This window comes from Aphelocoma coerulescens, chromosome 4 (genome assembly GCF_041296385.1).
Source record: "Aphelocoma coerulescens isolate FSJ_1873_10779 chromosome 4, UR_Acoe_1.0, whole genome shotgun sequence".
In the NCBI taxonomy this organism is placed as follows: domain Eukaryota; kingdom Metazoa; phylum Chordata; class Aves; order Passeriformes; family Corvidae; genus Aphelocoma; species Aphelocoma coerulescens.
The window spans coordinates 31,748,059-31,773,073 of NC_091017.1; the positions used below are offsets into that span (position 1 = coordinate 31,748,059).

The following is a 25,015-nucleotide window of genomic DNA, read 5'->3' on the forward strand; positions in this document are numbered from 1 at the left end:
AAAACTTGGGTCTTATTGCCCTTACAAGTGCCCAAAACCCCAATCAAGATAGACAACAACCTTGCTTTTTGCCTTTTTTTTTTTTTTTTTCCCCTTTGTGTACGGGAATGCAGATGGTTGGTTGGTCTGTTTGTTCTTTTCTTTCTTAAGCTATAAATATTCTAAAATACAAGGTGACTATTCTGTATTCAGTGTATGCAAGGACATTTTTCATTGCTTGAATCCCTCCCATTCCAGACAATATGTGCTAATGGTAGCAAGCTCTCACCTACTTCAATGATCAGGGGTAACAGAAAGAAAGGCAGGGCTCAACGTGAAGGGAGATTAAACTGGATGATGGGAAGGCGGGCAGTGCTGGGATCTTAATCAAGAGTTTGGGAAATGGGAGAGAAAATAAAGCCTATATACCATCCCGGCATGGGCTGTACTTTTGTTTTGACGACTCTTTGGCAAATCTCCTCTACGACCTTGGGTAATCTCTAGCATTTCGCAACTGGCTCCTTAGACCATTTGAATGAAATTTTGTGTGTTTGTGTGGTAGGTGACATCCTACTGGTGCTCTCCTGCGAGATGCCGAGGCAGGTATCGCAGGAGCAGGGCCCGGAAGCGCTCTTCATTGTCTAAACTGGTCATGCTTGAAGCTAAGGAGGATTTATTTATTTTATTGTTTTTAACATCACGGTGTGTTACTTTTCAGGCAGAAAATGGCGGGGTTTTTCAATGGCTCAAGCGGCTCCGGCCGGGCAGTGGCAGCGCAGCCCCTTCCGCTGCCGAGTCGCGGCGGACCCGCCTCCCCAGGGCGGCACGGGCCCCGGCCCGGCCCCTCATGTCGGCGCAGGCGGGGAAGCACCGCGGCACCGGCGCTGCCGCTTCCCACCCCCTTCCTGCCTCTTCCCCCGCCGGCCGCGCTCGGGCCTGGATCGCCACGCTAAGGCCGCCGCGGGGTGAGGAGAGCGGGCGGCGGCAGGGCCGGGGCCGCGGAAGGGCCGGGGCCGCGGAGCGGGCGGGGCGCGGCGAGCCCGGGGTGGCCCGGCCGGGCGGGTGGCGGTGCCCAGCGGCGCGGGAGCGCCCCGGGAGCCGCGGCGGGGAGTGGGGGCTGCAGCCGCCAGGCTCTGCTTGGGACCCGGGTCGGGCTGGTTTCGAGGGAGCCCTGGGCTCTGTTGGGGTTCCCCGCTGCAGATCTGAGGTGCCTGGCTCGCATTAGCCTGGCTGGGCAGTAACTGGGTTTGAGCTCTCTCTCTCTCCCTCCACCGACTGTACAGGGAAACATCGACTGGGATTAGCCGCTGGAAGCCCTGGGTCGGTGGGATGAGTCCAGGCCTCTGTGCCATCCCAGCGTGCTGAACAGCGAGTAGTTAATACTGCTTCAGTCTGCGCTGACTTGGAGGTAAGAACACTGTGAAACCAGCACACCGCTACAGCTCCTGTGCCTTTGCTGCTCTTCAGAGCATCTTAGCCCTTCTTGGTAACATGAAGCTTCTTGGTTTGTCCCTGGGTTATGTCATGCAAGCAGCTGAGGCTTTAAAAATGAAGAACATTACTTAAATAGTTAAATACAAGGCTGACATTAAAACCGATAGTGTTGGCTTTTAAAAGGAAACAGGCAAGTGCATAAATGCTGAGCCTACGGTAAGAACTAGGACACAACGCGAGAATGACTTTTTTACATGCATTTCTTTGAAATAGATTCAATACTGGTTGACCTAAAATGAGAAATAACTTGGATGCAGGAATACATTAACCAAGTTTGTCCTACAGTTGCTTGACAATAGTGTCATTAAATCCTCCTTGTGGAAGGAGGTATTTTGCTCTACTTGATGGGTGCACTAGCAGCATCTCGGTGCTGTAACTATGACTGCAGGAGGAAAAGGGGGAATTAAAAAATATATTGGAAGAGCCACTGTCAAATGAGTCTGTGTGAAACAGGTGGCAGAGGTTCTCTTGCCAGCTGATTACACATCCTAGTTGTTTACAAAAGACTGTTTGGGAGGGCATAGAGATTGAGATGGCTGTCAGCAGCCCCAGCAGTGGAAGCTGAGCACTTTTATTCAGGGGTGGATCACCTTCCTCATCTTCGTACCACGATCCTTTTATGTTGTGTAGTCCCAGAGTGCCAGTGCTGTCTGTGGAGGAGCAGATCAGCTCTGGTCTGTTAATGAGATGATGCTGGCTTGCTTTGAGGGGGATTTCCAGTCTTGTGCCTCAGGCAGTGGTTGAAATGAAGGCCTTTATTTAAGCAGGGACTGAAGCCTGTGACTGTAAGATGTGGTGTGTTGCACTCTGGCTTGAGATCTGGGTCTAGTAGAATGGTCATTGCCTGTATTCAGCCCTTGTGGTGTCAGGGGCACAGGAGCTGCACTGAAGTGGCTGGTGGTGTGTAGACTTTGATGGAGCTGCCCCATGCTGACTGCCTTGAGTGCTAGCTGAAGTGTCAGAGTTAGTGTCCACACTGTGGAAGAGCTTTGTGGATGTGATTTGTGGCCTGTGTCCAGTAGTAACTCTGTCCCTTGCTGTGCTATTTCAGCGCTATCTAAAAACCAAAAGGACAAATTATGGGTCAGAATGTTGCAGTCTCCATGTTGTGACAGACTGCATGTGCCATCCCTCAGGAATGTTAAAATGTTTGCCAAAGTCACCTGAACAGTGAATAGGAGTTATGCTTTGGGCAGGTTTGAAAGCTGTTTTAGGATATATCTGTGCTCTCCCAATAAAAAAGTCCTTAGTATGTCTGGGTCCTTACTTTTCAATCTCTTAGGAGAGAGGGTTGTCAGCTATGTGTAGTTTCCAAGGCAGTTTGTAGAAAGCTGAAATAAGATATGTGACCCAGAACATCAGTTCCTATCACTACTACAAAAGTACACACAGGGTCTATTTTGGTCATCCTGTGTTGGGTGGCAGTCACCTGCCAGGTTCAGGAAGCACCAGTTCCCAGTGTGCATAAGTAAGAAACAAGAGCCCAGGGGCAGCTTGTTCCTAATCCTGGTGCTTAGTTATCACCAACTTAACAATGAAAAAACATCCTTGTTAAGGGCTGAAGGCCTCAATAGTACAAATTATGTTTTTTCTTACAATCCTATCAAGCTGTCTAACTGCTTGTCTTAGTTAAATGTTGCATTAATTCAGATCTTTGGGTGTTGGTTTCTTCAGTTAGCTAAAACAGTAACTTGTTTCCTAAGGATTTTCAATTAACATCAAAATAATGCAGCATAAATGCCTATTTCTAGCCATTCAAGGATCTTCTATCTTTTTTCAAAAAGCCCCACGATCAGGTAGATGCAAGTTGATCAGCTTGGAGCTATTAATATAAAATGAAGTTGCCCTTTTAGTAAATCTAACTGTGGTAAATACAAGAAGTAAGTCTTGCATTTCCTCAGTAGGGAAATAAACATCTGTTTGTATTTTGGAAACATTTATTGAAGATTTGGGGATGCTTGTCTTCTGGCTGGTATGTGTTTTCATTACCCAGGTGCTGTGGCATTCCACAGGCTTCTTAATGTACAAAGTGGTTCCTGTGTAACATCACTTTTTTGTTTTTCAGTTCCTTTAATGAAGAACTGAGTGGGGTGGGGAGGGGGTGCCAACTGTGAAATTGCATCTGACTTAACCAGCTCATTTATTTTTGTAACCCTTTTAGTGTAAACAAATCACACTGAATCATGGCAGCAGACTCTATGGAAATCGATGATGCTTTGTATAGGTAAGATTGTCTGATTTTTAAGAGTTGCTCCTGACTTTCCAGGAACATGTTTACATGCAGTAATGTCATAATTTCATTCATCCTTCAGCCTTTGCTTTGCTTCTTGGTCGTCATCATCAATAGCTCTGTTACCCTCCAGACTTCAGTGTGTTGGATTTTGAGGGTTTTTTGTAGATTTCACAAAAAAAAAAAAAGATTTCTTGGCATGGCAATAGTTCAGAGGGTCTCTGCTGAGACTAAAGGTATCCCTGTAAAAGGGTGGTGGGATGAAAAGCTTCTTTGTATATCAAAAAATAATTTAGAAAATGCTTGTATGCGGAACAAATAAGGCTTCTTTTTAAATCAGTGCGATACTTCTGGTGTTGTGTCACTTTACTTTTTGGCAGTAGCCTTATGGAAGTCATTCTTTTCCTTGGTGAAAAAGGTGGTGTTCAGAATGGTGTAAGTTTAATTGTACAGTTGGAAGTTAGGACTCTTCCATATTTCAGGATCTGAGTACAAAAGCTGTGTCACCCTATGGTTTGAAGATTTCTGATAACAAAGAAATTCTTTTGCATGCTTGTGTCTTCAATAGTTAATTGCAAAAACTGGTTCATCCTGAAGAAGTTTTGCACTGATTTAAAATTATAAGTTATTTATCTTCTCTAAAACCTGGCACTGACAAGGTCTGTACTAAATGCATTTCACTATATGGATTGTGAGTGCAAATTTTGTTTGACTGATAAACATTTGAACTTTTTAAAAATTTTTTAATGACTGGGAATTCTTGACTTGCTTTAATATGCTCTTGACTTTGTTTGTATCTTGTTTTGATCTGAATTTATCTTTGCTGTAGTCGCCAGAGGTATGTTCTTGGAGACACAGCAATGCAGAAGATGGCTCAGTCCCACGTGTTCCTGAGTGGTATAGGTGGCCTTGGTGTGGAGATTGGTAAGTTAGGCAACGTTTGTTTAAGGAGGCACAAGTGTGTATAAATGTACCGTCCCAGAATACTTGCAAGCCTTAAATTTAAGTACAATAAGCATGTCTAAACTACCTGAGTGAATTTATGTGTACATGATGCTTATGACTAACATTGCAGGTGCAGAAAAGATCCTGGACTTAAGTTCTCATTTTACTAGAAAAACATTTCAAATTTTACTGTAAAATATGCTTCTATGGGCCAGATTACTTTACCGAAATCTTGTGTCCTGGGTGAAGGTTTAGGGTAGGTAGTCCAAGTTAGTCCTTTAGGCATCAGTATCAATGAACGTAATATAGGAACAGCTATAGTCCAAATTATTCCCATGTAGGAAATGGGAGGGTGTGTAGGAGAACAGAACTATTTGGTGAAAATGCATAACTGCCCTGATACAAGAGACTCCTTAACAATTCCCCTTACTCTTTATGAGCAAGACTTGTTTTGGCTGGTTTGTGCCTGGGGTATTACTCCTTCAGTTGGCTCTAGTGGTTCTCTGCACCAGATGCCAGAACAGAGTCATGGGGTTTTGCAGTTTATTGTCATTAGCATCTCTGTAATCACAATTGTGGGATGAACAGCTGACAAATGACAAATGTAGAGAGCCTTTTTAACCTTGCTTATGTTATTTTGCTTTCAGGAGTGCTGTAGAATGCTTGAGCCAAATGTAAAAGAGAAAAAATGCTTAAGCTGTGAAGTTCTTAACAATGAAATACTGTTATTGTCCACCTGATTAACTATCCAGTTACAGATTTGCAAGTAACCTGCAAGAGTCCCTCTCTCTGTTTTTGCTTTTTGTTTTTTCAGCCAAAAACATCATTCTGGCTGGGGTAAAGGTATGTAAAAAGTTCTGTTGTTGGGTATTCTTGGGTGAGCATGAGAAAACACTACTAGCTAATTAATCTAAAGTTTCTGACTCTGTTTTTCAGTAGAAGGGTTGCAAAATGTTTGAGAACCTAGAGGTGAAAACTTCCAAAAATCTGGATGTTCTAGTGGTACAGTCAGAATCTCACATTAATGTCCACTGCACTCTGAAATAGCTCATAAAATATTTTAGCCAGCTGCTGATTAGATACTGAAGCCTTTTGTACAAAGGGGCTTCTCCTAAATGGAGTGGGCCAAACTCAAAAACCAAACTATTAAAAATAGCTTATCCTTTTTTGTCATCCATTAGAATCCTTTTGTGTAGATGTTAGAATGGTTGAGTGTTTTAATCCAACAACTGCTTTTGTGCTGCCAGGGTTAATTTTATTAGCAAGAAGCCTTTTAAAACTCTTCTTTCCAAAAGAAAAAAATCAAATGAGTCCATTAGTTTTCAGATCACAATTGCCCCTGTATCACAGTCTGGCAAAAATCATCCTTGATATTTAAATGCTGTCTGTTATCACTGCAAACTGGGAGGAAAATGCTTAATGAAGTGCATGCTGTAGATGTGTTTTGCTCCCTCAAACAGTAAGAGTTTTCTTGGGGAAGATGTTGGAAGAGCTTATATATGCTGCAACGAAATCTGCTGCAGTGTTAGTCCTCCAACATTTTGTGGGGGGCTTAATCCGTGCTTTTGGGTGCTGTGACCATGTATATTTCTTCCAGCAAATGCTTTTTGACAAACTTTCTCAGGCTCTTACAGTTCATGACACCAAGCACTGCACGAAATGGGATTTGGGGATCAACTTCTTCATCCATGAAGATGATGTTACCAGTCAAAGGAACAGGTTAGTGAAGTCTTTGGAGTGGGCGAGGACTGAGGTTGACAGTTTCCTCAGCATGAAGAATATCAGTTTGTTGTCCAAGAGCTGGCAGTACATCTCAAATACCTGTTAAACACTTTGTCTGGAGTTGCTGACTTTGAGTACAGTGCCCAGGTGGATATTAGAGGAAGTCTAGACTGGGACTGAGGCTCTGAGTCACAAGTGTCACTGCTTGTAATGCAAATTTAATAGTGGGGGCCAGCGTGCATTTCTCCCTTGGGCTTTCTCAGCCACCTGTACAAGACTGGACAACAGCAGTGGCAGCAGACCATCCATGGGTCCTGTACTATACTGGACACAGCAGTTTTCCTCAGACCTGCTAGGAATTGAAGTGTGAATAAATGAGTTGGTGATTGTTGCCAGGAGACACTGTGAGGGACTCTTGTAGGGCATGTGTAGTATGAAATTCTATATTGAAAATATAATTTTGTAGACACATAAAAAATTGAAAATTGCTGTTCTTTCAGGGCTGAGGCCACACTTCATCGTATTGCAGAACTCAATCCATATGTCCATGTAGCAGCATCAACTGTGCCACTAGATGAAACCACAGATCTGTCTTTCCTAAAGCACTACCAGGTATGTCACTCTTAAAGCAGTTGTATGTGTATTTTGTTCAGAGCAAACAGCTTGGATTTTTTCATGTAAATAAATACAATGAAGAACTTTAAAGTACATTTTTAGGTGAAGTAAAGAAAACAGTAGGTCTTCTATTTGGACTGATGAAGTGTTGTGCTTGTTTTTTTCAAGACTGAAACAGTGGTCTTGTGTTCCCACCACTTTCTTAGTACACTTACTATGGAATTTGCTATGGCAATAAATAGCTAAGTGGGGTTGCTATACAAATTTTTTTCTTTGAAGGCAAAACTGTGACCTTTCTTTGCAGCTACATAGCACAGATATTCTACATATATTCAGTGTGCAGTATTCCAGGCAGCAGAAGCTCAGGCTATATAATTAGATCATTCATGTATGTATGTAATGAAATGTAAATGCCTCTATGATGGAGTGAGGGCACTTGCAGTTGTTCAGTCAGCTGTCTCCTGCCTGTGTGCATGGCTCACTCTGAGTGGGGAGCCTTTACTGTGTGGCTTACATGCAAGCACACCAAGTTTCTGAATGTCCCAGCTCCAACAGGCCATGTGTAGCTGACTGGGATGTGCATGTGCCTTGGAACCCAATACCATCCTAGACATCAAAAGAATGCATGCAGAAATTCTGTGTCTGCAGTTTTATGAGCACAAATACTGGAAGCCTATGCAGACTTCTTGGTGTGCACTGATGAGTGTCATTTGTGTTTGTTTGCTAGCTTTAATCCTAAAATTCAAAATCTACATTTTTGCTGAGATTATCCATAATTGTTTTGGTAAATATTCTAATTGGTTTTGAGTTTCAAAGCTACAGTTAAAAAAAAAGCAACCAAAAACTGAGAATTTGCTGTTCCTGCTCTTACTCATTTTGTTTCCAGAACCTATGGAGTGGTAACCAATCTGCTTTAATGAGAACTTCCACAAGACTGCTTTCTCTTAAGTGTGGAGGATAGGAGTCAGGACACCTAAGTAACTTACTCTTAGTACTAGTTCTTCCATAGCCTGAAGATATTGATTGCTTTTAGTGTTTTAGAAGTATTTCTGTTCTTGTTCACAGTGTGTCATACTGACTGAAGTAAGTCTGTTGCTGCAGAAGAAGATTAATGACTTCTGTCATGCTCAGCAGCCACCTATTAAGGTAATAGAAAAAATGAAACACATGCATAATCTGTACAGTGAGCATTCCAGACCTTCAGCGTGTTCTTTCCAAAAACTGAGAAAGCTGGTTATGAGGTATATAATTCTATGCAGATGGCATGTTGATGGAGTAGCAGGAGTTTTGGGAATACAGTGTTGCTAGTGGTATTATCTGGATATCAGCATGGGTAACCACAGCTTGGTCCTTAATTAAAAAACAATCATGTTAAAGGAAGAGTTTTCGCTGTTAACTGAAAATGGTTCTGAAAGAATGTGCTGAGACCAAAGGACATGCTGAGGCTGAATGTAAGAGACCACATGTAGAAATGGCAGTATTTCACTGTGTAGTGCTGTTTGTTACTCCTGTGTTGTGTATGGGCTCAGAAATGCTCATACAGGTTCAAGGTCTTTCATCAATGCTGTGCTATGTAGTCAGCAGCCTGAGTACACGACAGGTTTCCACTGTAGAATTAAACCTGCTGGCCTTCAGCGAGGTCCAGTGTGAGCCACTATTCCTTTGGCTTGTGCTGTTCTAGGGATACTCATGATTTTTGCTTTCTCTTGTAGTTCATCAGCGCAGATGTGTATGGAGTATGTTCACGTTTGTTTTGTGACTTTGGTGATGAATTTGAAGTGCTGGATACAACAGGAGAGGAGCCAAAGGAGATCTTCATTTCAAATATAACACAAGTAAGGGATAAAAGTCATTGTGTTGCTTTTACTGTTTTTAAAAGGACTCATTATTGGCTCTTTGAAAAGGAGAGTGCCAGAGTGCTTCACTTAGCAGCCTGCTAAGCAATTTAAAATTGGCATTATAGGAGATGCAAAGTTACTTTGGTTACTTTGTTTTTACTGATACCTCCTGGTTGTTACTTACTATGTAACACACAAAACTGATTTTTTTTAATTGGAGGGGGAGAGAGAAAGAAATGAGGAGATGTAGAAAGAAATGGGCATAACTTTGGTGTGGGAATAGGGTAAGTCTTCTAAGGAAGTGTGAAAAATAGGCATGACAAGAGACCTTTTTATGAGAAACTGCAGCACTTAGAGGCGGGCTACTGGAACCATCAAGGGGATTGAGAGCTTATTTTGAAAAGAGGTTTAAAGGTTTGTTTTAACCAGCTGAAGCAGAGGCAATGAGAAGAGGATATTGCTAGAACTTCCAGTGCAGAGTGTTAGGATGTCCATTTAATCTTGTGTTACTGTTTTATAAAGGGAAATTACTTTAGGTCCTTTTTTGAGTTCTGGAAGTACAGACAGTAAGCTCACTTATCCAGCAGCAAGTCTTTTGTCCTATCTCCAGTCTAGATATGATAATAACTGATCTAGGAGGGGTTGTACAGCAAGTTGGGTTTGGTCTGGATTAAAGCTTATGATATGATGATTTGGGTAGCCTGTTCTTTGGTGCCTTTAAAAGGGAATGGATGACTTGATTGTTCTCATTGATTACATGAGGAATACATAGCTGGGTTTCATGGCTTGTGCTGATTACCTGCCAAGTCAAGAAATGAATATATATTTGTATATATGTCCTGTGTTTCATAATCTGATACTTGAGTTTAGTTGTTTCTTACTTCCACTCTGAAGTGTAAAACTGATGAGAATTAAAACTCAATGCCATCAAGTGGCTGTTCTTGTCCTGTAGACAGGGTCAGGGTGGCACTGTGGCCCTAAATCGGAGCAGAATTTTCTCCAATCAACTCCTTTGCTGTTGTTCATTGTCACAGTGAATGTGGTCCACTGTAATTAAGTTTTATGCTACTTGACTGAAATCTTTCTAATACTGGGGACTCGGGAAGGGATGGCAGGAGACTTTATAGGCCAGGCTTGCTTGCAAACCCACCGTGTTACAGTCTGAGGTGCAGCACAAGGTCTTGATGAGCTGTGTTCAGACTGCAGCGAGGTCTCTGTGTGCATAGCAGGTTGGCACAAATCCCATAATAGGATGAGATGTTGTCTGAGATTCCTGTAAGTGTAAACTTGTCTGTGACCTGCTGAAGCTGTGTCTTGCCTGTATGCTGATGTCCAGCTTTGTAGGCCTTCCTAACTTTCAATAATGAGTTTGGATGTAATTTTTAAGGATATCAGACAGAAAGGAAGCATGGAGTGATAAGGACCATTCACATGACTTTATTTTTTAATGCCTCTGAAAATTTCTTTGCACATAGAGACTATTTTTAGTTTGGAAAAAGGAAATGAATCTGTTACTATTTAAGAACATAACAATGGATTTGACTGCTGAGAGCTAACAAATGCAGTTTGCTAACATACTGAGAACTGGAAACAGTGAAAATTAGTAAGTCTGTGTTGTAGAAACTCTGTTAAATTGAAAATAGTAGGACTGAAAAAGTTGTTATAGGTAACTCTTGCTGTGACAGAAATGAGATGTTAAAAGTATTAGAGACTTCAGTTTCAGTAGACAAAAAGCTATGTGCCTACAATAAAATGTAACCCCTTTGCACAAGATACTTTCCTCCTTGCTGACTGCCATTTTTTATTTCAGTCAAATCCTGGTATTGTCACTTGCCTTGAAAATCATCCACACAGACTTGAAACAGGACAGTTCTTAACCTTTCGGGAAGTTAATGGAATGTCGTGCTTGAATGGATCCACACACCAAATAACAGGTAAACTGTTGCTGACTCATGTGCAAGGTGCTTCTTTTCTGCCCTGATTTAGCCAGTGCAGTGTTAGTTACTGTAGCCAGAGGAGCACTGGGTTATGCAGACCTGCAGCGAGCATGCACAAAAAAATTGCTTTTTGGTGCAAAGGTCTTCCTAGTGTTGTCTTGATGCCATTTCCGTTCAGTAAAGTCTTGCTGAACTCCTCTTGCTGCTTAAGGAGCCAATGGAATTGATTGGCTCAACACGTGGAATCTAGTTGGCAGCCTCTGAGCTGACCATCATTCGTCTGCTGATGAAACTGGTTTGGTTTTTGGAGGGTCCCATAATGCCTGTGCTTCTGTTACGGTTTTGGATGCCACTTGGTGTGTGTCACTGTTTGCCTTGTAGCTTTTTTGGGTGACAATTTAAGTGTACAGGGATGCATTGACAACGTTCTGTTTCTAAGCATGCTTTTGAAATTATTTTCATGATTTATGTCTACCTTGTTTTGTTCTGCTTCATGCATGACTCAAGGCATTCTACTTGGTTCCTTTTGGATGCTGGGGAATTTCACAGTTTCCAGATCTGAATGCCTGTTTGAAGCAGAAGAGAGAGCAAGCGGGTGGTGGTTGTTTGTTTTTATTTTGGGTTTTCTATTTTGTGGTCTGAGACAAAAAACAGTACTCTTGAAACATATGCTTGAATCTGTTTCCTCTGGTCCCTTTGCATTTTGCTAGAACTGATGCTGTGGTCAATTCCTTCCTCTTATTCATGGCTTAGCTTTCATATTAGTTTTCCATGAATTAACAATTTTTGTGACTTTTTGCCTTGCCTGAATGATGTTTCCCATGTATGAGAGGGAAGATGTGACAAAATGCTCCAGCTGTCCTTTTTGATTGCCTGTAGTTCTCATCACAGGGCTAAAATCCTACTCTGAGCAGTTAATACTGGACACTGCTGTGCACAGTCTAAATAAAATTAAGCATGATTTCATTTTTATTACAGAGCTGTGGTCATCAGAATTCTTGTTAAATCAGCTGCCACTTAAAAAAGCTCATTTCATAACAGATCATGTGAAACTAATACTTTGTCCTTCTGCCAGTTTCTGGGTTAATCCTGTTAGGAGGATCAGTTGTGCTTATGCTTTCAAAACAGGTTGCCCACTGCAAAATTGCAGCACAAAAAGTACTGGCAAACCCCCACTTTGTTGTATACAGAATTGTAGCATCCAGTGACACTTTGAATTAATCTTTCACTGTTGATTCTCTTCTCTTTTCAGTGGTGTCACCTTATTCCTTCAGCATTGGTGATACATCAGAGATGGAGCCTTACTTGCACGGAGGCATAGCTGTGCAAGTGAAAACGCCTAAGCTGTGTTACTTTGTAAGTGTGTGCTTGACAGAGCTGGGTTCTCAGGCATTAATGGTCTGAGTACTGGAAGCAGAGTTCAGCACATACATGTTTCCTAGAATTGTAGAGTGAACTGTGTTGGAAGGGACCCACAAGGATCATGGATTCCAGCTCCTGACTCTGCCCAGGACAGCCCCAAAAATCACACCTGTTTAAAGATGAGCCTTGCCACTAGGAAGTGAAACATCTCTGACCAGTTTTGACAGACAGAACTTGCAGTAGATAATTATTTTTAGCATCTATTGTGCTATGAATAATGAAGAGAGCAATGGCAGTGCTAGTCAGAAAAAATATTTGTTTCTTAATCTCTACAGGAAGAATTTTGTTTTGTCAGGCAGTAGTGGCTGTTGTGTTCTTAAATAGTGTGTTGTTGTCATGAATTCTATTTTTCCAGGAACGGCTGGAGAAGCAGATAACAAATCCATTATGCCTTGTTGCAGATTTTAGCAAGCCTGAGGTAATTAGCACGTGGGGATTTGGGCATAAGTGTTCTAATATTAAAAATACATGGATTGTAATCTGTAGCTTTATGTTTAGAATTATATAATTTCTACCCTTTGCCCTTAATGCTGGGCTTTGTTATGGATGTTTGGCAAAATGCAATACATTATAATGTCCAGTTAAAAGAAGATTACCACATTTTCCCATTTCAACACTAAAGTCTTTTGGGGACTCTTCAGTTGGATTTACCTGAAGTGGGTGCTGAATGTGTGTAAAGGGCATTGCATTTTTAAAAAACATTAATATAAGGTATTTCAAATTCACTTTTTAATGTTATTTTAAAACTTTTTTTGAGCATTGTACTTAAGAGACAAATGAAAAGATAACAGAAGAGTTCAAATAGTTGATTTTGTTTACTTCATTTCTCTCTAGTTTGTAACTGATCAGCAGCAATTGTTGTCGTAACAGGCACCTTTGCAGATCCACGTTGCCATGCTTGCCTTGAACCACTTCCAGGAGAACTTTGGTCGTGGACCGAACATTGGGTAAAGCAGTAGTTTTGTGTTTGCCAAGCCTTGAATCAGACACATCTCTCCTTTTCCTGTAGTTACTGGCTGGCTGTGCAGCATGGTACCTTCCCTGTCTGGTACCTGATAGACCACTTAGAAATGGAAAGTTGTAAAATATTACCTGGTGTATGTCTGGGTGTGTAACCAGGCTTTCCTAATATAGCAGTGACACCTTCTGGGCCCAGGTAGACAGCAAATACTTACGGAGGAAGACATTCTCTGTTCTAGTTTTTTCACAGTGTGGGATTGGTATGGAAAAGTTGTTTCTGTGATCCTGAATTATCTTGTAGTTCATGGATTTAAAAAATAATTATCGGAATTATTTGGTTTTAATTTTCAGCGTTTTTCATTCAGCTGTAGTTCTTGATGTGTAATTGCGTGTGTGAGTTAAATGAGACAAAATTACTTAAAAAGTATAACTCTTAAGACTATACTTGCACATGGGCTTTTCCACTGAGACTCCTGTTCTTGACCTAACCCTAAAATTTAGAAGTACATCTTGAATGCTCACTGTTAAGGATAATGTGAGTTTCCAAATTTCCTACTGTATCCATTGCTTTTTTCTTCCATTGACTGTGTTTCTAGAAGAACTCTGGAATGTTTAAGTCATCATTATTGTTTCTACCCTGGTGTCTAGATGCCTTCAAGATGCTGAGGAAATGCTGAAAATAGCTGTGTCTATAAGTGAAACACTGGAAAACAAAGTGAGTAAGGAATTATTGTCACAGTGAGTCACTTTTTTATGTGCTCATTTACTTGCCTAAAGGTCATGCTTTAGTTGCTTGTCCTTGTTCTGGTCTTTGAATCCATCTTTAGATGGATCAGCTGGCTTTCTGAAGGCCATGTGAGGAAGCAGAATGGGGTTTCAGAATGGGTTCAACTGAGTGTTGACCTGACATGAAGGCTGAATCCTGTGGCTGTGTGAATCCAGTTTTTAGACAAATGCATGTAACAAATACAGGGTATATGGTGGATCTGTCTTGGCTGAAAACTTTTTTGCTAGTTGGAGTGAAATAATTTGTCTGTCTTTTACTGAAGAATAATAATCTGTGAAACTGTCAAGCATTGACTTGTTCACTGATGGGATAAACTTGTTACTGGGTCTTACTTTTCAGCCTCAGGTGAATGCAGATGTGGTGAAATGGCTGTCTAGGACTGCTCAGGGATTTCTGCCTCCTCTGGCTGCAGCAGTGGGTGGTGTTGCTAGCCAGGAAGTCCTGAAAGCAGTAACAGGAAAATTTTCTCCATTGCAGCAGTGGGTAAGGCTGTCTTGGTTTTTGGATGGTTATTTTGACATCTTATGAATGGATAGCTGTGTGTAAATGCTGTATGATCAGAGTAAACAGAACAACTTCTATAACATGGAACAAAAAAAAAAACAGATTAGAGACTATATTTAGAAAAAATAGTGGTTGGTTTTATGTGTACAATAAAAGTACAGCCAGTTTTAGTTAAAATTTTTGTATTTGGGTTCAGACAGCACATTGTTTTTTCACGCAAACAAAGAGAGCATTGGCTTGTCACTGTGTGGCTGCAAAGGTGTGATACAGTGCAGATGCCACCTTAAACTACTGTACCTAAGAGCAGTGCTTTCAGACTCCCAGGATGAATGTCAGAGTAAAGTTAGATTAAAAAATTTCACAATTTTCACTTACCTCTGGTTACCTCTGGAGGTGTAACATGCCTGTCAGAAGTCAAAAGCTTGCAGCTCACCTGTTTGAGTGAATGTTTTTTCCCCTTTGTGTCCAAGTGCTTTTTCCTGTCTGCTAAAATTGTGAACTGTTGGGTACCAGGTGCTGTATATCCACTGACAGTAAAAACTGAGTGCTTCTAAATTTCTAGACTCTGTTATTTATTTAAATATTTATTTATTTATTTAATATATTTAAATTAAAATAACATGAATGTTTTTCACAGGTTTTTTCTTTTTTCCATTTTTTTTTTTTTTACAGCTATATATAGATGTGTTAGACATTGTAACACCTCTAGAGAAGGTGGGCTCTGAGGAATTTCTCCCACGGTAAATATAACTACAGTCTGCTGGCTTATCTACTGTTCACATCTGAGTCTCAAGCAGGCACAGATGTCTTTTAAAATTAATTCAGTGCTGTTTGCTGGAGGAACAGGTTTGGGGTTAAGAATGTGTGTCTTATTTCAGCATGGGATGAACAGGAGTTACAGACTGTCTGACTTTCTTAGTTCATGTCAAAGTGCAGTTTGGCATCAATGGTACTACTGTGATAAATGGCAACTTGAAGTCTCCTGTTTCTGTCTTCTGTGCCTACATAGGGGAGATAGATATGATGCCTTGAGGGCTTGTATTGGAGAGACTCTGTGCCAGAAGCTCCATGATTTGAATGTTTTCTTGGTGAGTATGACTGACACTGTTACAGTGTTTGCAAATGCTTTGTTGGTACAGCTAATGTCCACTGTCCTCAAAATACACGAGGGCAGCTCTGATATGTGCCACTGCAGAATAAATGGTCCAAAATTGCAGTAGGACTTGTCTTTGTGGTTTGCGCTTATATTTCTGATTCTGCAAACGTAATGTTCTTTAGGTTGGCTGTGGAGCGATAGGCTGTGAAATGCTAAAAAACTTTGCACTTCTTGGTGTTGGTACTGGGCAAGACAAAGGATTGGTAAGTCACCTGTTAACCTCACTTCTCAATAAAAGTAATGTGACAGGGAATAATAAAATAATTAGACTACTAAAAAATGTTAAGAGTTTAAGTCATATTTCAGGTTGATCTCTGCGCAGAGAGTACAGTGGCCTTGGTATGGAAGTGTGTTTAGTTTGAAGAATACACTAGTAGCAGTCTTGCTGTATTTTGATTTTAAAACAAAATTTAGTCAGTCAGTATAAGCAGAGCTTTGGCCACAGTGGATGCCAATATCAGTGTTTTTGTTTTGACAACTGTCTATAGAGGTTTCATCAAAATCATTGCGCAGTGTTACACTTAAATTGTAACTTCAGCTGTTGCTTTTGCCCCTTCTGACTTAGGTTACAATTACAGATCCAGACTTGATAGAGAAATCTAACCTGAACAGGCAGTTTCTTTTTCGACCTCATCACATACAGGTAGGCTTTCTTATTCAGTGAAGTTTCTGGACTATTGTGTTCTGCTGTCCTGTGTCCCTACAGAGAGCTGAACTTGTGTGTGTCTGTACTTCTGTCCAGAAAAGACTTAAAGGCTGTAATGAAACCTAGGGGGTTTTTAAAACAATGCTTAGAACTGCAATGGCATCAAACTTATCACTCAGTTGAGTAAAATTGCCTTGTTTAATCTTAATTCGTACTGGTGTTTTTGACTAATGAAATCTCTTGAATTTGACAATTGGATGAGTACTGTATTGCATAAGAGCCTGCCGTGGGTTAATATGCCAGAAATGCTCTACTATGCCATTGAAATTTGGGGAAAATATAAAAACAAAAAACGGACAGTGCTGGCAGAAGTGTTCTAAATAGAGCTCAGTAGTGCTCCTGCTGATGACACTTGACCAAAGCTGCTGTCTTCTGACTTAATTGTTTTCACTAAGCTGGTAAATAGTTTTGAAAAAGCCCAACATGTACATTCACTAAATGCATGACACAGAAGCTGTTAATTCCTTAGAAGCAGAGAGAACATCCCTGTACTTGCAAACACAGCACAAAATAAAAAAGATGGCTTAGATCTTGACAGCAATGTGGAAAAAGGTTTCCCCTGCCCAAAACCCAACAGTTGAATTTTCTGCCTCCTGTTTATGTGTAGCAAATCTGGGAACAGATTGCATTTTGGATGGATAGGTAAATGGAAGGTGAACCCTGCAAGCTTTTAGAAGCCACAGGCTTGAGTGCTGATCCCTAGAGAATTGTAGAATGGTTGGAAGTGTTGGGTAGGTCAAGAACTCTATTTCAGTTTAGCTTCTGAAATTGGTTTCGTGTGGAATACCTTGCAGTAATGTGATTATTCACAGGTGCTTGATATCTGTGCTGCATAGACAGTCAGAGTTGCTAATGGGTTTATCCTCAGACAGTCATGAACTGCTCCCTTCTTTTGAAGAAATTCTTACGAGAGGCAGCACACAGCATCAGTTTCAGTTGCTTGATAAACCATTTAAGCACTTCCACCGCATGGTCTTGAAACACTAAATAAAACTGAAAATAAAACTAGAAAACTAGATAATGAAATAATTTTCAGTGAGGGAGGTATATGATTAAAAAATGTTGTTTATTGTATGTTTTGCATACTAACGTTTCTGTCAGTGAATTTTGTCTGATCAGTAAATGAAGTCGATGTTTCTGTGTCCAATGTATTCTTTATCTGCATATTGTTGATGTCTGTATTTCTGCTTTCAGAAACCTAAGAGCTACACTGCAGCAGAAGCAACTGTGAACATCAATCCTTACATAAAGATTGACTCAGATATTAATAAAGTTTGTCCAGCCACTGAGAACACTTACAGCGATGAATTCTACACCAAGCAAGATGTGATTGTGACTGCTTTGGACAATGTTGAAGCCAGGAGATACATTGATAGGTAGGGGGTGGAAGGGAAGCAAGGGGAACTGTTAACTTCTGATGAGGGTGAGAATACTCTGGCAGTCTTAAGGTGGAATTATTAAAGCATAAAAATACATATTTAAATTTAAAAGTAGAGATATTTACATTTAAAAATAATTTCTAATGCTCTTAATTCACACAGGCTGAGGTTTATGGTATCCTGATCTAGCTTGAATAGTTCTTATTTAATCTCTTCTCCTGAGTTTGGTATAAGCTTTCCACTGTTCTGAAAGTGCCTAGAGACAATTCTGGTTGCACTCCAGTAATGTCTGCAAGGCAAGAATGTAGATTGCTCTGTATTCTGATAGTCTGTGTCTTTCCATGTCAGTCGTTGTGTAGCAAACCTGCGTCCTCTTATAGACTCTGGAACTATGGGAACAAAAGGACACACAGAAGTTATTGTGCCCCATCTGACAGAGTCCTACAATAGTCATGTAAGTATTTCAAGACCATCGCTCGCCTTCTGTAGCTTATCACATAATGCCCTCTAATTCTTTGATCATTTTTATGTGTCTTTCTAAAATAAGTGGCCTATTTGAGCTGCTGAAGAACAGTACCATTAGGAAATAATGACTTCCTTGGTTTCTGAAGAAAAGCTCACAGGAAATAAAATTTGAGCAGTGCTTTGCAGGCATACATAACAGTTCTGTTTGAATGGGAAAGGGGAAAAATGAACCTTCAGGCTCTATTCCTGATAGACCCTATCTGCAGTATCCCTCTGTTTAAGTTCTTGTGGAGAAATTCACTGGTTGAGAACACCATGAAATGGTGCCATGTGGACACGGAGACAGTATTTTGAGCATCCTAATTGTCTTGCTAGGATCCATCAGGAAGTCTTTCTGGCCTTGAGTGACAGGGCATGTTTCATGTTGAAAGTGTACATGAATGCCAGCTGCACGTCTTGGAAAAGCTGGCTGGCAATTTCATCTGTTGTTTATGTTTCACAGTTCAGTTTTGCTTTCCAGTGTTGAGTGTAGACTGTTCCTCATAAAGAGGAAGTGAAAATGTTAGTGTTCATAAAACAGATTTCTAAGCATAAAAAGTCATTTTGTATTTTATAACAGCAGAGTTTTTAACTTATGTAGTGTACAAGTTCTTGGTGCTATTATTAGCAGTTAACCTGGATAAGCCTGCATTCACATGCAACCCTCCTTATTTACAGCGGGATCCACCGGAGGAAGAAATACCTTTTTGCACCTTAAAGTCTTTCCCAGCTGCCATTGAGCATACGATACAATGGGCCAGAGATAAGGTAATGGATTAACCTTTCTGGCATTCAGCATAACTCCATGTGTGTTTGGGAAGGTGGGGATCTGATATACTTCTTGCAAAATGCCATATTTGTTCTTTTTATTTTACAGTTTGAAAGTTCATTTTCTCACAAGCCTTCATTGTTTAACAAGTTCTGGCAAACCTATCCGTCGGCAGAAGAAGTTTTGCAGGTAAGGGAATGTTGCCAGGGTAGAATAGAGTGTTTAAACTACTGGTTTATGGATTTTGTTTCTATTTAAGGCCAGTGAGATTTGGGTTAGTTTCTGACTTGTTTCAGAAAACCTGAAGACTTACTTGGCCAAGTCATTAGTTCCTCATGTGAACAGTATTTCTGGTGTGTCTCATAATGAAAAGCTTCTCCAGCTCATGGGCTCTGTACATGATGTAGAAATATCAGAAAGACTGAGACACTGCTGGTATGTGATTAGTGTGTGTCACACTGATGTGTAACTAGCTGGGAAAAATGAAAGTGAGACGAGTTTGAAGTGAATTTAACTATGTAATAAATTAGATTGAAATTGTTTACTATCTTTTCTTGTGAGTCTATAATGGCCTGTGGTCCAAAGGGCTGGTGGAAGTAAGTGGGAGAAAAACCCCAGTGGAGAGGACCACATAAAGGAAAATACTTCATGAAGTGAACCTCTGTTTCCTCTTGCCTATGGATTACTAAAAACATATTTACTGTTTGACTAGATTAGAAGGAATCTTGTCTGTTTTAACATTTTCATGTTTCTTTATCTAGAGAATAAAATCAGGAGAGAGTTTGGAAGGCTGTTTTCATGTTATTAAAACTCTGAGTAGAAGACCCCGAAGTTGGACTCAATGTGTAGAACTAGCAAGAGTAAAATTTGAAAAGTATTTTAGCCATAAGGTAGGTAAGACCTGTAAATGATGTGGCACTAGACTAATGAGGATTTTAGAAAACTTGGTGGCCCTAATAACAAGGTGTCCAAGTCTGCACTCACTTCCATTTCTTCAAAAATAACGAACTATATTTGAAACTTAAAAATGCTGCATCCCCTTCTACTTCTAGGTCTGGTTTATTAACTTACTCTTAGTACTCTGTTCAGTAGTCTCCATGCCGTTTTCTTGGCATTTTTCTGGTGTTTTCCAAAGCAGCAGGATTATCAGATGTCCTTTATTCAGCAGTGGGTTTTTGTTTCCCACGTTAAACTTCCATTACTGAACTCACCTATGTAACCCTGATTTTCGCAAAGATTTTCTGAAATAAGAGCCAGTCATTCTGACAGTCTGGTCCACAGTGTTGCCTAAAGTATGTGTGTAATTTTGTAGGAAAGATGGGATTGGGATGTTGTGGACTAATAAACATACCTGTGCATACAGAATCCCTGGGGGTAGTTGTCACACTGAGAAAATACTGCATTCCTAGTTGTGAATACATATGCAAGAATCCTAAAGTGACAATAAGGTGGGGGAGAGTGCTTTGCTTCTTGGATTAAATGCCTTGCTTTAGCTTTGTACAGGTGAGGTGACATTGTCATCTTTGTTCTGTGACTGAAATGGGCAAGCACTCTGTCTTGTAGCACTTGTCTTTAAGCTGTCCATCTTGACAAAGTTGTCTCATGATTTTCTTAACTCTTTAAATTACTTCAGCTAAGAAAGCTCGATTCAGTGTAGTCCTGTCAATCTACAGGACAAAGTACTAAAGCCTCTCTGGCTTTTCCTCTAGGCTCTTCAGCTCCTTCATTCATTTCCCCTTGATACACGATTAAAAGATGGAAGTAAGTACAAATGCCCCTTTATGCCTGTTGTAAATTCATGGCATATGTCATGTGTTGCTGTTCCTGGTTCCTTAGGATTTCATCTTAAGTCTGTCTTCCTTCCAGGTTTGTTTTGGCAGTCACCAAAGAGGCCTCCTTTCCCAGTGAAGTTTGAATTTAATGATCCTTTGTAAGTATGGTACTGCCCCAGATGCATTGTATAGCATCCTATAAAACTGACAGCAGAAAGTGCAAGGCAATGGCTTTATAGTCCTGGAAGTTGGACTGGAATCGATAGGTGTTAGTGCACAGTCTGATGTTGTGGCAGATTTGGTGAGCTGTCAAATAGTTTCACTGCAGATAATTTAACTTTCACTGACATGGGATTGGAGGGTGCTGTTCTGACAACATCTAACGTGAAATGGCTTAGAACGACCCCTTTCATGTCTTACATGGCTACAGAATTACTGAATTGTTGCTGTCATACCTCCCTGCCCTCATTGTCCACATCGTGAAATGCAGGATGTGCCAAATTAAGTTGACTACCTAGAATGACCTAGTGGAGGGACTCCTTTTCTTGTTCATCACAATTTGGTTCTGATCTAGATGGCTTGGGAATTACAGATAATTTTAAGAATTGATGTGGTTGATGGATTAAAAAGCTTTTATCTGCTGTGTATCTACAATTGCTTTGAGAAACTGGATCACCATTTTTAGTTTGAGTGAAAACTGAGGTCATGGCAAATATCAAAGTAATTCTGAGATTAAGCTTTTTATCATGTTGATATCATTTGAGTGTTTGTAATTGCTTGACTGCAAAGGTTAAGGAAATACTGTTTTCATTAAATAACTTTTCACTCATCAAAATCTGCTTGATTTTGGGGGCAGCTTCTGAGTCACTCAAAACGTACTATCTATTTTGTACTGTGTGCACTGAAGGATGGAAATTCTGTTTTTCAGTTTATGTGTTCAAGATCTTGAACATGATTGCAAACCTTTGGGCGACTGAAGTAGAAAAAACAACCAACCAAAAATAATTCTGTTTTCTTCTAGGCACTACAGTTTCATTGTGAGCGCAGCAAAACTCTTTGCAACAGTGTACTGTGTTCCTTTCACAGAAAAGGTAATCCAGGCTCTAACAGCGTTCCCAACACTTAACATGGTGTTCAGTTTTGGCCTGATGTCCAGCTGCCAGTTCTTTTCAAGAACTGATTAAAGTGATTCTAAAGTAATCTATCCTTCTGCACTGGTTGTTTAGCAGCTGCTTACACTTATTTATTTAAATCCCTAACCTGGAGAAGAAATGAGTAGTGTATTGGATATTTTCAGTAAGCACTGACCTTGGGAATTACTATTTTGATGCACCTATTTCCTGTGGAATATAACTACTGAACTGAAAGAAAATCTCTAAGGCATTTTTAAAAATTGAGTGTCTTAGCTATGCTATGAGGGTTTTATTTTTTACTGCTTAGAGCCTCTGCGCTGCTTATCCTTTGTTTTTTTGTTTCTTCCTGTAAGTCAGGTTTGCACTTCTGTTCAGTTTTCAAGTGCTAGACACTTCACACTGCTCTGGTTTGCTGTAGTAACTGAATTGTCACTTGGTGTTTTAATGATGTTTGGCTGAAACGTCACTGAATATCTGTGAGACTTTTTTGGGTCTAGTCTTCTTTGAAATACTATTGGATTTACAGTCTTTTTGTGGGGGACCTTTCGAGTTGATGCGAATTTAAATTGTTTTTCTTCAAAACCATAACAGGACTTGTCAGAGGAAACTATTTTGGGGATTATTTCATCTGTGAAGGTACCAGAGTTTAGACCTTCAAACAAAGTAAGTGAGATATTTAATTTAAAGAAAAAAATATTCCACAAGCAGTGTCCCACATCTCCAACTACTTCTTGTATCAATGCTAATGAGAAATAAACACAAATTAACATGTGTTTTTTAATAAATAACAGTGTGGCATACAGGACTGTTTTAACTTGGTATAGCTGTCGTATCTATTTACTATATGCTAAATGGAAAATGGTTTGGAGGGTTACCTTTTCAAATTACTTGTTTTAGCATTGTTTTCCATGCATGAATGTGATTGTAATTCTGCAAGGTTTTTTTTACATTTACATGAGTCTGTACTATTTTAATAAAAGTAGTAAAATTTTACTCATAAGCAACTTTAAAGCAGTCCAAGACTGGCATCAATTTTATTTCTTTGTAGTTAATATTAAAGAAATGTCATTACTTTTGTGTTTATTTTTGAAGTGTTTGAACTTCAAAACAACTTAAGCATTATTGTGCAGTGGCTAGCATTTTCCATAATTTAAAATTAGGAAATACTCCTAATTTTTAAATATTTTCTTGCGTAGTGTTAATACTTGTCCCATGAATGCTTGCTCTGGGAAGACAAACTGGTGTTTTGACTTGGAATCACAGTTTGGTTGGGGTGGTTTTGTTTGTGTGTTTGAGTATTTTTCTGTGTTTCTTAGGGAATTTAATGTGCTTCAATTTGTGCCCTTGCGCTGTCACTGGGCACCAGTGAAAAGAGTTTGGCTGTGCTCACTGTACTTCCCCCCCCATCAGATATTTATACATTGATAAGATTGCACTGACCCTCCACTCTGAACCATCACAGCTCTCTCAGCTTCTCCTTGTATGAGAGATGCTCCAGTCCTTTAATGCTCTTGGAAGCTCTTGGCTGGACATGATCCAGTAAATCCATGTCTTTCTTGAACTGGGGAGGAGAATCTGCAGGGAAGACAGGAAATTTAGTACACTTGACACTTGTGCTGTATGAAGTTCGTATATTTTATTACTCAAGCACTGCACACATTTGCAGGTTGTACAGACTGATGAAACTGCAAGAAAACCAGATCATATTCCAGTCAGCAGTGAGGATGAAAGAAATGCTATTTTCCAACTGGAGAAGTCTATACTATCCAATGAAGCTCTGGAAAGTGAGTAGTGCAAACTAGGTTCATAGTTTTGTAATATCCTGCATTTGCATTGCCATTAATGACGTTCAGATCTTTGGATGAAGCAGTTCTGGAATTCTGCAAGAAGTAGAGCTGATATCTGAAGCTTTCTCAAGTGCCATGTACATACCTATCCTGTTCCTTGACATTACCCTGTGCTTCTGTATTTCTGAGATTCCTGGCAGTTTTAGGGCTCTCTGTTACGCTTGCGTGTAATCACAACACTGATGTCAGCGAGCAGGCAGCAGCAGGGAATTGAACCCTTAAGGAGGGGAAGGGTGCTGGCTGGGTCCCAGATGGACTGCAGGTGATTCAGGTTTGAGAAGGTGGAAAGTCACTACTTGGAGCTCTCAATCTGAAATGATCCTAAATTGTGAAGACTGTTAAGAGTCTTCCTCAGCATCTTCTAGATGTTAAAATGAGGATGCTTGGATTCCGGTTTTGTGCCTGGCCACATGAAGAGGTCATTGGGCAACAACTACAAGCAAGCTTTTTTAGCCCATGAATCCGGGAGAAAGATTAGCTTATCTCTAACTCATCCTGTGGAGTGTCAATCCAAAACTCTGACTCCAAAGCTACTGAGTCCATAGTGAAATTTTTGCGGATAGACTAAGCTTTAAAAGGGAATTCTCACAGGATGGAGCTTTAGTGAGGTGGGATATATGTCTAACATCCACAGGAATGTTCAAAATCTATTCTTGATGGTGCAAGGAAAGTAAAATTACAGTGTTCTGTTGATGTTTATTTCATTATTTAGCAAGTGGTATTGAAAGGGCATTTCTGCTTTCAGCAGAGGAAAACGAGTAAGGCACCAAGCTCCAGGATGTAAAATTTTTAATTTGTTAAGATTCTAGATTTAATTTGTTCCTATAAATTATGTTTAGGACATCTTCAGTTTTCTAATAATAATTTTTGCTCTTTTTTTTTTTTTTTAATGAACAGCTGACTTGCAAATGAAGCCCATCTCCTTTGAGAAAGATGATGATAGTAATGGGCACATAGATTTCATAACAGCAGCGTCAAACCTGCGAGCCAAGATGTACAACATCGAACCAGCAGATCGGTTCAAAACAAAGCGCATTGCTGGAAAGATTATTCCTGCCATTGCAACAGCTACTGCTGCAGTATCAGGGCTGGTGAGATTGATTTTTAAAATGCATATTTCTTTCTCTTACTGTTTCTTGCCTAAAACTGCTGTTGTCTCGGTATTGATTACTGCTACCCTGACCGAGTCTCATTTAAAGAAACGGATTTGTATCTTATATACTAATAGAAAAGGTCATGCTTGGTTCTAGATGTGGTTGAGGAATACATGTAGTGCAGGTAGCTCAGTGTGGAGTTGCAGTGCCAGCCAGAGACTG

At 40.2% G+C, this 25,015-nt stretch overlaps 1 protein-coding gene across 1 annotated transcript in view; it reads left to right on the forward strand.

Annotated features, from left to right (window-relative positions):
• Positions 1-826: 826 nt before the first annotated feature.
• The window catches only part of UBA6 (ubiquitin like modifier activating enzyme 6), a 29,010-nt gene continuing 4,821 nt past the window's right edge, over positions 827-25,015 (forward strand). Inside the window, exons 1-30 of the mRNA XM_069013411.1 lie at positions 827-944; positions 1,263-1,387; positions 3,635-3,697; positions 4,533-4,627; positions 5,463-5,491; positions 6,273-6,367; positions 6,871-6,982; positions 8,051-8,131; positions 8,698-8,820; positions 10,634-10,757; positions 12,013-12,116; positions 12,538-12,600; positions 13,053-13,129; positions 13,791-13,857; positions 14,269-14,412; positions 15,106-15,173; positions 15,443-15,521; positions 15,712-15,792; positions 16,155-16,232; positions 17,490-17,671; positions 18,023-18,128; positions 18,857-18,946; positions 19,056-19,136; positions 19,709-19,837; positions 20,657-20,708; positions 20,814-20,877; positions 21,741-21,810; positions 22,444-22,515; positions 23,519-23,636; positions 24,597-24,790. Coding sequence (XP_068869512.1) covers positions 3,657-3,697; positions 4,533-4,627; positions 5,463-5,491; positions 6,273-6,367; positions 6,871-6,982; positions 8,051-8,131; positions 8,698-8,820; positions 10,634-10,757; positions 12,013-12,116; positions 12,538-12,600; positions 13,053-13,129; positions 13,791-13,857; positions 14,269-14,412; positions 15,106-15,173; positions 15,443-15,521; positions 15,712-15,792; positions 16,155-16,232; positions 17,490-17,671; positions 18,023-18,128; positions 18,857-18,946; positions 19,056-19,136; positions 19,709-19,837; positions 20,657-20,708; positions 20,814-20,877; positions 21,741-21,810; positions 22,444-22,515; positions 23,519-23,636; positions 24,597-24,790 — 2,619 coding nt within the window. The 5' untranslated portion in view covers positions 827-944; positions 1,263-1,387; positions 3,635-3,656. The remainder of the gene's footprint in view (positions 945-1,262; positions 1,388-3,634; positions 3,698-4,532; positions 4,628-5,462; positions 5,492-6,272; positions 6,368-6,870; positions 6,983-8,050; positions 8,132-8,697; positions 8,821-10,633; positions 10,758-12,012; positions 12,117-12,537; positions 12,601-13,052; positions 13,130-13,790; positions 13,858-14,268; positions 14,413-15,105; positions 15,174-15,442; positions 15,522-15,711; positions 15,793-16,154; positions 16,233-17,489; positions 17,672-18,022; positions 18,129-18,856; positions 18,947-19,055; positions 19,137-19,708; positions 19,838-20,656; positions 20,709-20,813; positions 20,878-21,740; positions 21,811-22,443; positions 22,516-23,518; positions 23,637-24,596; positions 24,791-25,015) is intronic.